Genomic DNA, 14,877 nt, shown 5'->3' on the forward strand with positions numbered 1-14,877 from the left:
CATTAAAAATAAATATATATATATATATATATATATATATATATATATATATATATATGTAATTTCCTTTGTATATAACGAATAACTAATGAGAACGGACGTCACACGGTGTAGCACCCAACGATGCACGCCTTCTCTTTCGCACCAAAGCTCGAGGACACATTTGAAGTATTCCTGGTCAATTGTCTGTCCTCCAGGGGTACATTTCTGCTGTCCAATACCGGTAGAATAGAAAAAAAAATCAGTAACACTGGCTTCACCTTCGACCGACTTTGCCGTCGTATTTTCGGTCGTGGCGAACCTGGGGTCTCCCACTTCGCTTTCAGGATCGTATCCGTATACCGACGATTCGTCACCTGTAATTACCCCATTTGACAAATCTGGGTAATTTTAATCCGACTCATCAGTTCTCGGCACACTTCGAGTCGGCATTGTCGCCGGTCACGTGACAACATTTTTCGAACGAATTCTGCGGACACTCGACACGTGTTCACATCTTCAGTTAAAATTCTCTGCACTGCACAGAAGCTTACATTAAGTTCATCAGCCATCTCCCTAATTGTAAGTCTACGATCAGAGCGCACCGAGTCGCCAACTTTCACAACATTTTCATTTGTTTTTGAGACGGAAGGACTGCCGGACCGTGGTTCATCTTCAAACGATTCGCGGCCATTTTTAAATCTGTCGAACCGGACCAAAACATTTGACTGCCTCACACAATCGTCTACATAAGTTGTTTTTAATAGTTGGTAAGTGTCGGAAGCCGATTTCCCGGTTTTAAAACAAAATTTCACACAAACGCGTTGCCCAGTTTGTGTCCATTTTCACACAGAGTCCGCCAACAAGCCCTAACCGACCCGCAGTCGACCAGCTGCCACAACGAATGGAATGAAGGGAACGCAGTTTTCGGTGACGGAGCAATGCCTGACTCCCCAGCCTCCGTGCACCTGCCCGACAAACCACCACCGATTGCCGGATCCATTCTCAAAAGTTTCCAGTCAGTCCTCGTACAACAGCTCTGCGGCGCAGGTGTGTGTGTGTGTGTGTGTGTGTGTGTGTGTGTGTGTGTGTGTGTGTGTGTACATCCGCGCCAGGTCTGCCGTGTCGTACAGTTAACTTATTCGTAAATTTCGCTACACTTTGTAATCACTCAAATAACATCACACATCGTCTCATTTCTCCATCGACTTCTGGGTGCTTCACTTTTCTATGCGGACAGTGTATGTGATGGTAGAAATAAAGAAAATTTCTCATTACTGGCACTCGGTACGTGCTACAAAAGTCTGCAACAATCTGAAGTGAAGAGCTTTCACGGTTTGGAACTAGGTCTGCTCGAAAGACAATTATACGGCATCCTTATGCAAAAATGTTCTTATACAGTGCGTAATTTTCATACAATGATAAATCTATCTTTGTAGAGTAAAGTGATAAACTTGTACACTCATTACGATAAATTATTTTACACTCTGTATGTGTGTCACTTATATTACTTACATTGACAAGTCTCCTGTACATTAAATCAATTATTTATGTATGTAATGGCATTCCTGTTGTTACAAGCACTTGGTTTTATCGAATTCTGCAATACTTACAAGGGAACCTCCCCATCACACCCCCTCAGATTTAGTTATAAGTTGGCACTGTGGATAGACCTCGACAAACTGAACACATATCAATCGAGAAAACAGGAAGAAAATGTGTGGAACTGTGAAAAAAATAAGCAAAATATACAAACTCCATGTGGAAGATATGTAACATGAAGGACAGTGTGGGCCCAGGAGCGTCGTGGTTCCGTGGTTAGTGTGAGCAGCTGCCGAACGAGAGGTCCTCGGTTCAAGTCTTCCCTCGAATGAAAAGTTTTACTTTATTTTCGCAAAGTTATGATGTGTCCTTTCGCTCATTGACGTCTCTGTTCACTGTAATAAGTTTAGTGTCTGTGCTTTGGCGAACGCACCGCAAAACCGTGCGATTAATAGACGAAAGGACGCGCCTCTCCAATGGGAACCGAAAACATTTCATCGCAAGGTCATAAGTCAACAGATTCCTCCACAGGAAAACACATCTGATATATTCTACACGGCATGTGCGTCACATGACAGGAATATGTTGTCGACCAACCTAACTTGTGCACTTGGCGAATGGGTAAAAAGATTCTTCTATCCTGCCCTATTTAGGTTTTCTCGTGGATGTGATAATCACTCCCAAGAAAGTGATGAGAACGTAAGAGTGTGTCACATAAACTGCAAGAAATGAATGCAACAGTTTCACAGTCGCACAGTTTTCCCTGTGCTCTGTCAAAACATATGTTTTTAACGTTTTCAAATTTTTCCGTGTTGACAGCGTCAAATCCTGCATATGTCAAAGCAAATCTGAACATGTCTTGGAATTATGGAGAGCGAAGTTGATATATAAAAAAATTAAAGTTTTAACTCGGTGAAAGACTTGAACCAAGGACCTCTCATTCCGCAGCTGCTCACACTAACCACGGGTCCACGGCCCTCTTGAGTTCGGATTATCCTTGATGTTGCCTATCTTCGCATGGACTGCTCAGTTTGTATTCTTTGCTTATTTTTTCATTGTTCTACACAACTACTCCCCGTTTTCGCGACCGACCTGTGTTCAGTTTTTCAAGGCTTATCCACTGTGGCAACTTGTAAGTAAATGTGAGGGGTTGCGATGTGGAGGTTCCCTTGTCACATCCGTGCTCGGGATAGCAGACAGAGTTTTCGGATGTGTGGACGGGCTACTCACCAGCCGCGGCCTTCGGCTGTAGCTGCTGCTGCCGCCTGGCGGCCGCGTTCGCGCTCAGCGCCTGGTCGCACTGCGTCTCCAGGGCGCACAGCTCGCCCAAGATGGCGTCCAGCTCCGTCTCCTGCGAGTCTGCGGCCACCCGGCAACACGAGAACAAAAATGCTTCAAATGGCTCCGAGCACTACGCCACTTAACATCTGACGTCATCAGTCCCCTACAACCTAGAACTACTTAAACCTAACTAGGCTAAGGACATCGCTCACATCCGTGCCCGAGGCAGGATTCGAACCTGCGACCGTACCGGTCGCGCGGTTCCAGACTGAAGCGCCTAGAACCGCCTCGGCTACTCCGGCCGGCCAAACAAAACAGACAGACATTACCGACGAGACAAACACTTCGCCACGGGAACCGGAATCTGGAAACCTTGCAAGTAGCATCTAAATACCGGGTGATCAGAGACTCAGTATAAATTTGAGAACTAAATAAATAACGTAGATAGAGGGGTACAAATTGACACACATGCATGCAATGACACGTTTATATTACAACCAAAAAATATGCGACACATGGCGCTTCAACTGATCAGAATACCAATAATCAGCGAAACAAACTAAGACAAAGCAAAGATGATGTTCTTTATAGTAAATGCTCAATACGTCCACCATCATTCCTTAACAATAGCTGTAGTCGAGGAATAATGTTGTGAACAGCACTTTAAAGCATGTCCGGAGTTAGGTGAGGCATTGGCGTCGGATGTTGTCTTTCAGCATCCCTAGAGATGGGGTGGAGCGCCATCCTGCATAAACATCGTACGTCCCAGCAGGTGTTTATCAGCCAGGCTGGGGATGATGCGATTCTGTAACATATCGGCGTACCTCTCACCCGTCAAGGTAGTAGTTACAAAACCAGAAGCACGCATTTCCTCCAAGAGAAAAGGCACGATAACGGTAGATGTGCTAATTCCAACCCATACCATGACTTTCTCGTCGTGCAATGGAGTTTCCATCCACGACAGTTGTAGGATTTTCGGTAGCCCAAATTCTGCAGTTGTGGGCGTTGACAGACCCTCGGAGCGTGAAATGAGCTTCGTCGGTCCACAACACGTTACTCAACCAATCGTCATCTTCGGCCATCTTTTGTAACGCCCACACCGCAGATGCCCCCCCGCTTCACTAAATCGCCAGGTAACAGTTCGTGATGCCGATGGATTTTGTGCGGACAGCACGGGAGGGTACGCCTCAGTGCCAACCAAACAGTAGTGTACGGAATGCCGGTGCGACGTGCGACTGCAGGAGCGCTGGCTTCCCCGTGCACAGACGAACCCGCTGCAGTCTCCACTTCTTCCTGAACTGTCTCAGCAGCATTACGCCTTGTGCTCGGTCGGCCACTACGGGGTCTATCATCTAAACAACCCGTGGCTTCGAACTTGGAAACCATTCTCGACATAGGATCGTAACGCTGAACTAGCACATTCCCCATCCTGATAATACAGCTTCACTAAAGCGCCTTTTCAGGTAACGTCAACACGCTGCGACTGCTGGCGCATGTGATTCTCTCTGTCATTGCACCTCCTTTTATACAAGATTTCGTGCGCAGTTACTGACGTTTTGCTGTTCAGCGCCATCTGTCGGACATTTTGTGAACTTTTTTTACTCTAATGGAACCCCATGGCATTACAACCAAACGTGTCAATTTCTACCTCTGTATCTACATTATTCCGTGGTTTGTTGGGTTTTCAAATTTATACTGACTTTTTGATCAGCCGGTTCGTTAACGACGAGACGGAAGAGTGTAGAGTGTGACCCCCTCCGCTTGAGAAGATCAGCTCGACCCCAGCAAGAAACGAAGGAGCTGGCCGCTGCCGCGTCGGCCGCATGCTGCGTTCGGCAGTGTCTCCGATCCGTGCGTAAACTCTCACACCGACACCTGTCAGCAGCTGCCGCTTCCATTCCATCTCGTTTGCGGACAGCCGCCACAATAGCGGAAAGTGCACACTTCCGTGTCCCGCGATCGCCAGAAACACGAGCGAGAGAGCCGGCTGGCCGCCGAGATGAGGTTTCCTGTGGACGTGTACAGCTGAGGGCTCCTCGCCCGGCTGCACTGCTGCCACATCTCACCCCCTCCTGCCACGAGACGCCCGTACCGCTGTGCGCACTTCAACTGTCAAAAATGGTTCAAATGGCTCTGAGCACTATGGGACTCAACTGCTGTGGTCATTAGTCCCCTAGAACTTAGAACTACTTAAACCTAACTAACCTAAGGACATCACACACATCCATGCCCGAGGCAGGATTCGAACCTGCGACCGTAGCAGTCGCACGGTTCCGGACTGCGCGCCTAGAACCGCGAGACCACCGCGGCCGGCTCCAACTGTCCGTCAGTGGTTTACCTCGGGGTGCAACCCAAGACAATAATTATACTCCAAGAGCTCCTTCACTCGCTAACTTTTACCTGTCTCTCTGTAACCCTCCCCCTTGCTAAGAGACTAAAGTACGCCTAACTTGACCTCACCTACTGAACGTGCGACAGAAACCACACCACAAACGCACTCCGCCTGTCCACCTCTAACAACGCCTGCACTCCACCGCACACTCTTCGTTCACTACGATGCCGCAGCCTGAACCCTCTACAAACTCCTCCATTTCGACTCCTCTTCCTCCCAGTCGAATGCCCGCACGTCAGCTGCGGTGGCGAGATCGGACATCCGGCCGTCCAGATTCACACTCTCTGTGGGTAAGCCAAGTTTCTTTAGGCGGAAAGAGCACGCCCCAGTCCAGACAAGCTCGTGCTCCGCACCTGAGCACCTCGGTGCCGGCAGGACGTCTGCCGCTCTCCTGCACTTCCACCGCTGCCCCCGTCTCGGCGGCCTCTCCTCCCCGGGACCCTGTGTGCCCTGCACTGGCCATTACCCTGCTAGCCGCACCGGACCTAACCCCCTGCTCCGTCCACAATACCGAAATCCCTCAGCGCCGACCATTCTGCAGGGCACGGTCGCTCGGAGGAGACCACTGGTCTGCTGCACAACCCTGCTGCGATTACACTACTGGCCATTAAAACTGCTACACCACCAAGATGACGTGCTGCAGACGCCAAATTTAACCGACAGGAGGAAGACGCTGTGATATGCAAACGATTAGCTTTTCAGAGCATTCGCACGAGGTTGCGTCGGTGGCGACACCTACAACGTGCTGACATGACGAAAGTTTCCGACCGATTTCTCGTACACAAACAGCAGTTGACCGGCGTTGCCTGGTGAAACGTTGTCGTGATGCCTCGTGCAAGGAGGAGAAATGCGTACCATCACGTTTCCGACTTTGATAAACGTCGGATTGTAGCCTATCGCGATTCCGGTTTACCGTATCGCGAAATTGCTGCTCGTGTTGGTCGAGATCTGATCACTTAGCAGAATATGGAATCGGTGGATTCAGGAGGGTAATACGGAACGCCGTGCTGCATTCCAACGGCCTCTTATCACTAGCAGTCGAGATGACGGGCATCTTATCCGCACGGCTGTAACGGATCGTGCAGCCACGTCTCGATCCCAGAGTCAACACATGGGGACGTTTGCAACTCGACAACCGTCTGCACGAACAGTTCGGCGACGTTTGCAGCAGCACGGACTATCAGGTCGGAGACCGTGGCTGCGGCTACCCTTCACGCTCCATCACAGACAGGAGCGCCTGCGACGGTGTACTCTACGACGAACGTGGGTGAACGAATGGCAAAACGTCATTCTTTTGGATCAATCCAGGCTCTGTTTACAGCATCACGATGGTCGCATCCGTGTTTGCAGTGAACACACATTGGAAGCGGGTATTCGTCATCGCCATACTGGCGTATCACCCGGCGTGATGGTATGGGATGTCATTGGTTACACGTCTCGGTCACCTCTTGCTCGCACTGACGGCACTTTGAACAGTGGACGTTACATTTCAGATGTGTTACGACCTGTGGCTCTAATCTTCATTCCATCCCTGCGAAACCCTACTTTTCAGCAGGATAATGGACGACCGCATGTTGCAGGTCCTGTACGGTCCCTTCTGGATAGAGAAAATGTTCGACTGCTGCCCTGGCCAGCACATTCTCCATATCTCTCACCAATTGAAAACGGCTGCTCAATGGTGGCCGAGCAACTGGCTCGTCACAACACGCCAGTCGCTACTCTCGATGAACTGTGGTATCGTGTTGAAGCTGCACGGGCAGCTGTACCTGTACACGCCATCCGAGCTCTGTTTGACTCAATGCCCAGGCGTATCGAGGCCGTTATTACGGCCAGAGGTGGTTTTTCTGGGTACTGATATCTCAGGATCTATGCACCCAAACTGCGTGAAAACGTAATCACATGTCAGTTCCAGTATAATATATTTGACGAATGAATACCCATTTATCATTTGCATTTCTTCTTGGTGTAGCAATTTTAATGGCCAGTAGTGTAGATTCCGCCAGCATCGGAATGTGGTACCTGTTTCAGGCCGGCCTGTCTCAACAGCTGAGGTCATCAGCCGGGTCGAAGCCTCTGCCAAATATTTCGAAGAAAACACCGATGCCAGCTGCACAGCACGACAGCGCGTACACTCGTCTTGCACCGAGAGCACTTGGTGGCTTCCGACAAACTTGACGTAACAATTCAAACCTTTCCTAAACTTTTCCGTTCTTACACGCTTAATGTCAAACAATAAACATATTAACTGACTTCTACAGTCATCGGATGTGTGAACCCCTTCTGTACACAGGAATTCAACTCTTTACAGAATTGCGAGTTGGGAGGGTTACTGGTACAATTGATCACGAGACTGACACACGGATAAACCGTTTAGCCAACTAGTTGCAACAGAAAGAAATTCAGACACTGATAGCTGCTAATTTAAAAGGCATTCTTCTGCGGCATCTGCTTCCCTGTAATGTGAAGTCAGTGCGGGCAGTTCCGGAGTCCTGGTCCGGTATTTATGGAGAACACACATCGCACATCACGCGAATCTGGCGACCCGATTCTGGAACCGTAACAGCAGAGTACAGCCGCTATGAAAATGGCATCAAACTTACCCGAGTAACGTAATTTGGAACCTTTGGAAGAATGCCAATATTCTCAGACAAATTTGTCGGGTACATATAGACAACCAGTGATGGAGGAAGAGTTTGTGACTGTCCTGATACCACTGTCTTATCTTAGAAAGCGACCCTGAGAATAAGGCACAGAGGCAGGTAGACACTTTTTTCTTTCCTTTCATTCCATAAGCCAATGGGACAGACAAAGAAATTGGTAATATTGGCGAGAGGTCCCCTCCAGCAGGTACTGTACAGTGGCCTGTGAAGTACATGTGGGTGCACACAGGGGTGCCGCAGCAGCGGCACTTAGAAACGATACTCACCCTCTAGATTGGCCATGCTGAACCTGTAGCTGTCTATCCTCGGCGTGTTGAGATGCGAGTTGAGTGGCCGCATCGCACATTGCGCCACACTGTCCAGGCCCTGCAACGACAGCAACATCCACATCAGAAACACCGTCAACACCGACATAATCAAGCATACCATCATCAACACACACACACACACCATCATCAACACACACCATCATCAACACACACCATCATCAACACACACCATCATCAACACTGGCAACATCAATCATGGTGTCATCAACCACACCATCAACTTGTCACCTGGCAACACTTACAGATGCGTAAAGGTAAAAGAAAACATTGCTGTGAAAGTGACATAGAAAGTTAGGCAAATTATTCAAACTCCGACAGTGCACCACAACAACAACCGAAGCTTGTTAATCCGATTAGTTCCCTCCGCAAGACGATTTTACACCTACAAACTAGGCATTCCCGATACCGCCGTTGTGTTTATTACTCTCACACTGTCAACTGGGCGCTCTAATTTGCTGCACACACTGCTCAAGTGACTGCCTGTGCCAAGTCAGCACCTGGAAGCTTTTGACCGCGAAGCACAGGCCTCGCGCTGGGTCAGCCCGGCAGCCGTAAGGTGACTAACCCGTCTGCCGCAACTCGAATCCCGTGACCTGGCAGAGTGTCAAATGGGCCAGTCTAAAGGCGAGGAGCAGGAGGCGGAATTAGAGGGGCAGAGGAGGGGAAAGGAGCTATAGAGGGGGCAAGGAGGCAGCGAGGACTAAAAAGTCTGTATACTGAGACAGTTTATAGGAAAAGTTGACAACGGCTGCACCCAAACTGCTTTTTTTTTATATTCGTAATCATCCATGTAAGGTGGTTAGGGGAAGCAAATTGGAAGAGTTTCCTGGAAAATTCGGGAAAACCGGAAGTCCCTTTTCCTACGGTTTTTGTATGAACTCACGCTTCGCATGATGGACATGCGTAATTCTTTTTTTTTTTTGTTTCATGGTTCTGGAAATGTTTTCAGGGAAAACAATCGGGGCAATTCCAAGGGAAGTCGGAAATTTCGATCAAACTGCAAAAACCATAATTTTTTGTAAGTACTCTGGATCATACCTGACGAAAGGAAACGGCGTACTTGGTTAATTCCTTTTCTTCCGTTTTGCTCCCGGGATGGATGTAACTCGATGTTTTAAATTTAAAAAAAAAAAAAAGAAAACTGGAAGAGAAAGGCATTTCAGACTAAATTAAAATAACGTTTGCTTTTACTATTGGTTGTTTCACGATCTGTCCAACAAATGCAGGTATTTTATTTCTATTCCTATCCACAGACCTTACGCAGAAAAATTAGCCTGTGGTTAAGTCAGTGTAGTGGTTCATAAAAAAGAAAAAGAGAAGAAAAGAAAAGGTTGAAAATGTGGGAAGAAATGGTAAATAAATAGTGGGTTTTAAAATCGTTAATGACTGTGAAAAAGGGAAAGAATGAAATGCAAATCGGACTTCGTATTACAGAAAAGTTATCGGACTTCGTGATTCGGAAAAGCTATTGTTGGGGTGCTCCTTGCGGCGTTTCTGAGCAAAAGTCAAACCAATTTCCACTACAAAAATTATCTGAAAAGGAACAGAATAACAAAATGTAACTGACAGGGGGAAATGGCGTAGATAAGAGTTCATCCTTTACCGCGTTAACATGTCTTCTTTCGTGCGGCGTCCAGCTCTTCAAAAATCTACTTCATTTCTGCGTGAAAAGTCTGCTCCGAAATCTTGCAATCGTCCAGGAATCACTAATTTATACGAATCAAAATCATCTCGACGCTGAATGCAATTTATTTTACGTTGCTACTTCCGTCCTCCGAATTTCATAACAACTTCCACAATATGTCTACACATTAATAAGTTTTTTCGTCTTAATCCGATTACGTCTGAATTAAGCTTCTGCTCTCGAGAGACAACAGACAGACAGAAAACAAAAAAAAGTGTTACAATTTTAGTATTTTCTCTGCCATCGAGCGCTCATACCTCTGCGACGGTATAATTTATATCTGAGGGAAGGAGTGTAGCGCTACATCAGGAATTTTCATCATTCTTGTTTTTAGTTACAACAGTACGTTTGCTAAAAACGATGACGTGTTGCGGTTTTCGTCTCGTCGTCTAAGGAGCGCGTTGTGGGAGATTTGCAGTGTATTATTTCATTCTACTTAAAAATTAAGTGACATTCGAAGCTCGGGTCTCTCTAATTGTGAACTGCAGCTGGCCACGTCAGTGCATGCTATCTGCACCAGCTGTCCCAGTTAAATGCGCCTGTAAAGCTGTTCTCCCGTTTTGCCGCCTGGTAGATATGCGCCTGGCGCACCCTTATTGTCGTACCTGAGTGTACCCGCGACAGCTTGGCTGCAGCCCCCCGTGAAACGGAAATCCAATCAGGTTCCAGCAAACACGGAAGAATGCATAGTGTACTGTTTTATATGAGGTTTATTCTTATGATGAACGGGTTATATATAGTGTGCCATTTCTTCACATGGACATTCTTCAAAAACAGTCGATGAAAAGTCGAACGAAAATCTGAATAACGAGATCTGTCGTTACAGTGTGCGGGGGAAGTGTTGGCGTAACTGGAGCAAGGCGCTAGCAGCACAAACTGCCAGGTCGCTGGCGTTTGCTTGGAAGTCTACCTCAACTGCTGCGGAGAAATCCGATGTGTGACCAAACAGAACGACGGACCCATCGCACGCTTGCTATTGTGCCACTTCCACACAGCTATTACTGTTAGGCCCGTATTGCCCAACCACATTTCTTTGAGAAAGAAGTCTGTTCAAAAAAGTGTTCCAATACGTGTGAATTCCTAAGCGACGAAACTGCTAATGTCACCGGTCCCTAGACTTACGAACTACTTAAACTAACGCACGCCCGTGCCCGAGGGAGGACTCGAACCTCCGGCCGGAGGGCAGCCGCAATGCGTGACATGGCGCCTCTACTACGTTCAAATATTCGTCAAATTCCTTTGACAAACATCTTTGACGTGGCGCTTCAGAGGGGTATTGTTATCAAATTTCAAGTTGACGAACGACAACTTGTTATTATGAATTGCAATTGCTAGTACCAAAGTTGCATTTTGTGTGTATTCGGATGAAAAGCGGCGGAAAAAAGTAAACATATTTGGATGAAGCTATGGGTATTACGTCGAGAAAATTAAAGCATTCAGCAAAATTTGTTACGAAGGCCGCAAGTGGAGGACGTCCAGTCATATACAAATTCCTTAAGAATTAGTGACGGCTTGTTTCGGTATTCGCTCAGTAAAGTGGCTTCTCATATCACAAAAAAGAATACTCTCTTGAGAAATGCTATACGTACAGAGGACAGGGAAACTCTGACACTGTGATTTTTTTGATACAGGAGAGCGCTACTCTAGTTTACAACACAGCTCTCGAATATCACATTGCACATTGACGAAAATAACTCCAGAAACGTGTGAAGCTATTTATAAAGCACTGATGAGGGAGTATTTGAAGGTAAATAAATGTTTCGTACACGACAATGGCAATAAGAACTATTTTCATTTTTGAATAATTTAATTAATGGAATTAGTGTTCCAACAACTACAAAATTAAAGTACGAAACAGATGAAGCGTTTTTTAACTTGCGGCATCAGAAGTTCAAAAATAGGCAAAATATAATGGAAAGGATTGGAGAGGAGTTTGTGGCACAACTTGACTAGAAGAAGGGATCGGTTGGTAGGATATGTTCTGAGACATCACCAATTTAGTACTGGAGGGCAGTGTGGAGGGTAAAAATCGTAGAGGAAGACCAAGAAATGAATACACTAAGCAGATTCAGTAGGATGTAGGCTGCAGTCTGTGCTGGGAGATGAAGAAGCTTGAACAGGATAGGGTAGCATGGAGAAACCAGTCTCAAGACTGAAGACCACAACAACAACAACAACATAATGGAAAGCTAAAAAAGGTTTTTTTTGTTTTGTTTAGAGTCTGACCACATCGCCTATTCCGGCTTACTTCCTGGATATTTCCAGATGTACAAGTGGACGGTTGCAGCTGTGATTGTGGGCAAGAAGTCGCCTGCGGCACGTTCCGTGTCCTATGTGCCCATTGCCCAGCTCGCGCCCTCGTCGGAGGAAGTTCACCAAAACACCGAGTCGATGGAACATACGAACTTCGCAGCCATGTATACAAACACACTACAGACCGTCTAATAGCTGTAGCGACGCCAGCGCTCCAAGCGGAGAGGTTACATTTCACATTGCAGTGAACAGAAGACGAACGACTTACCAAATCTGCGGCGAGGCTCTTCTTCTTCTACCTCTACATGGATACTCCGCAAATCACATTTAAATGCCTGGCAGAGAGTTCACCAAACCACCTTCACAATTCTCCATTATCCCAATCTCGCACAGCACGAGGAAAGAATTTAGACCTACACCTTTCCGTACGCGCTCTGATTTCCCTTACTTTATCTTGGTGCTCGTTCCTCCCTATGCAGTTCGCTGTCAACAAAATATTTTCGCATTCGAAGGAGAAAGCTGGTGATTGCAATTTCGTCAGAAGATTCCGTCGCAACGAAAAACGCCTTTCTTCTAATGATTTCCGGCCCAAATCCTGTATCATATCTGCGACACTCTGTCCCATATTTCGCGATAATACAAAACGTGCTGCCTTTCTTTGGACTTTTTCGATGTACTCCGTCAGTCATTTGTGGTAAGGATCCCACACCTCGGAGCAGTATACTAGAAGAGGACGGACAAGCGTAACGCAGGCAGTCTCCTTAGTAGGTCTGTTACATTTCCTAAGTGTCCTGCCAATAAAACGCAGTCTTTTGTTAGCCTTCCCCACAACATTTTCTATGCGTTCCTTCCAATTTAAGTTGTTCATAATTGTAATACCTAGGTATTAGGTTACACTGATTTATGGTGTAACCGAAGTTTAACGAGTTCCTTTTAGTACTCATGTCGATGGGCTAACACTTCTCTTTATTTAGGGTCAACTGCCACTTTTGGCATCATTCAGATATCTTTTCTAAATCGTTTTGCCGTTTGTTTTCATCTTATGATGTCTCCCAAATCGTTTATATAGATAAGGAACAGCAAAGGGCCTATAATACTACCTTGGGGATCGCCTGAAATGACTTCTGTTTTACTCCATGACTTTCAGTCAGTTACTACGAACTGTGACCCCTCGGACAGGAAATCGCAAATCCAGTCACATAACTAAGACGATATTCCATAAGGACGCAATTTCACTATGAGCCGCTTGTGTGGTACAGTGTCAAAAGCCTTCCGGAAATCCAGGAATACGAAATCGATCTGAAATCACTTGTGAACAGCACTCAGCACTTCATGCGAGTGAAGACCTAGTTGTGTTTCACAAGAAAGATGTTTTCTAAGCCTATGTTGACTCTGTCAACAGACCGTGTTCTTCAAGGTAATTCATGATGTTCGAACACAAAACGTGTTCCAAAATCCTTCGGCGTATCAGAGTTAATAATACGTGCCTGTAATTTAGCGGATTACTCCTACTACCTTTGTTGAATATTGGTGTGACCTGTGCAACTTTCAAGTCTTTGGCTACGGATGTTTCGTCGAGCGAACGGTTGTATATGATTTAAGTATGGAGCTAACGCACCAGTATACTCCGAAAGGAAGCTAATTGGTATACAGTCTGGACCAGTAGACTTGCTTTTATTAAGTGATTTAAGTTGCTTCACTACTCCGAGAGTGTGTACGTCTACGTTACTCATGTTGGCAGCTGTTCTGGATTCGAATTCTGGTATATTTACTTCCTCTTCTTTAGTGAAGACATTTCGGAAGGCTGTCTTTAGTAACTCTGCTTTGGCAGCACTGTCTTCGACAGTACCTCCATTGCTATCGTGCAGAGAAGGCACTGATTATTTCTTGCCGCTAACATACGAGAATCTCTTTGGATTTTCTGCCAGGTCTCGAGACAAAGTTTCGTTGTGGAAATAATTCGATCTTATTTATTTGACGAAGTTCCGTACTACACTATCAAATTTCTTTGACGAACATTTGGCATATCCACTTTGACAAAGAAATATGATGGCGTAATGGCGGCGTCAGGGAAGTGGCCATCGCCGAGCGTGAAGGCGGACCGTTTTCCTTTCAGTTATTGCTCTAACGGGGATAGGCAGTTCATCTGTACAATATCTAATAATAAATCAACAGTTAAGAATAGAATTCTAAAACAATCGTGTTGGTGATGTTGGTACTTTAATTTCTATTGCTCGAATGTTAAATTTTGGTGGTTGAAATTATATTTATTATTATGATTTCATTTCTAATTCTTTTGAAATAAAGCTTATTACTATATTAATTGTGTGGCAGCTATAACTAAAAAGCTCAAATTCCTTTTTCTTCTTGATTTCCTGCTGCTATTGCTGTCCTACACCTGTTTCTCCTCTAGTTCATTCTTCTACTCTTGTTACTGCTGGCGTTTATTTATTGATTCGTTTTAGACAAATATTGGACATTTATAATTGTGGTTGCTTCTTACTTTTAATTGGTTGTATAACTATATTTATGGCTGGATTAGGTGCTAATTTGAATTTGATTTCTACTTTAAGACAACTTGGTTTAATAAGAAGAATTTTGGCTATATGTTATCCAAAGCTCGCATTCTTTCATTTATTGGCTCACGCTGTATTTAAGGCATTATTATTTGTGTGTGCACGTTCAGTAACTCACAATTTAAAGGATTCCCAGGATATTCGTTTCATGCGCTCAATTGTTAATGTTATACCTTTACTT

At 45.7% G+C, this 14,877-nt stretch overlaps 1 protein-coding gene across 11 annotated transcripts in view; it reads right to left on the reverse strand.

Annotated features, from left to right (window-relative positions):
- LOC126295474 (amyloid beta A4 precursor protein-binding family B member 1-interacting protein) overlaps window positions 1-14,877 on the reverse strand; it is a 498,949-nt gene that overhangs the window by 66,442 nt on the left and 417,630 nt on the right. For 10 of the 11 annotated variants that reach the window (XM_049988011.1, XM_049988016.1, XM_049988014.1 and 7 more), the window contains 2 exons: window positions 8,121-8,220; window positions 2,752-2,880 (listed from right to left, as the gene is read on the reverse strand). In XM_049988011.1, the coding sequence (XP_049843968.1) occupies window positions 2,752-2,880; window positions 8,121-8,220 (229 nt within the window). The remainder of the gene's footprint in view (window positions 1-2,751; window positions 2,881-8,120; window positions 8,221-14,877) is intronic. The other variant, XM_049988021.1, reaches the window with a different exon arrangement.

The sequence above is a fragment of the Schistocerca gregaria genome, chromosome 11 (genome assembly GCF_023897955.1).
Source record: "Schistocerca gregaria isolate iqSchGreg1 chromosome 11, iqSchGreg1.2, whole genome shotgun sequence".
Lineage (NCBI taxonomy): Eukaryota > Metazoa > Arthropoda > Insecta > Orthoptera > Acrididae > Schistocerca > Schistocerca gregaria.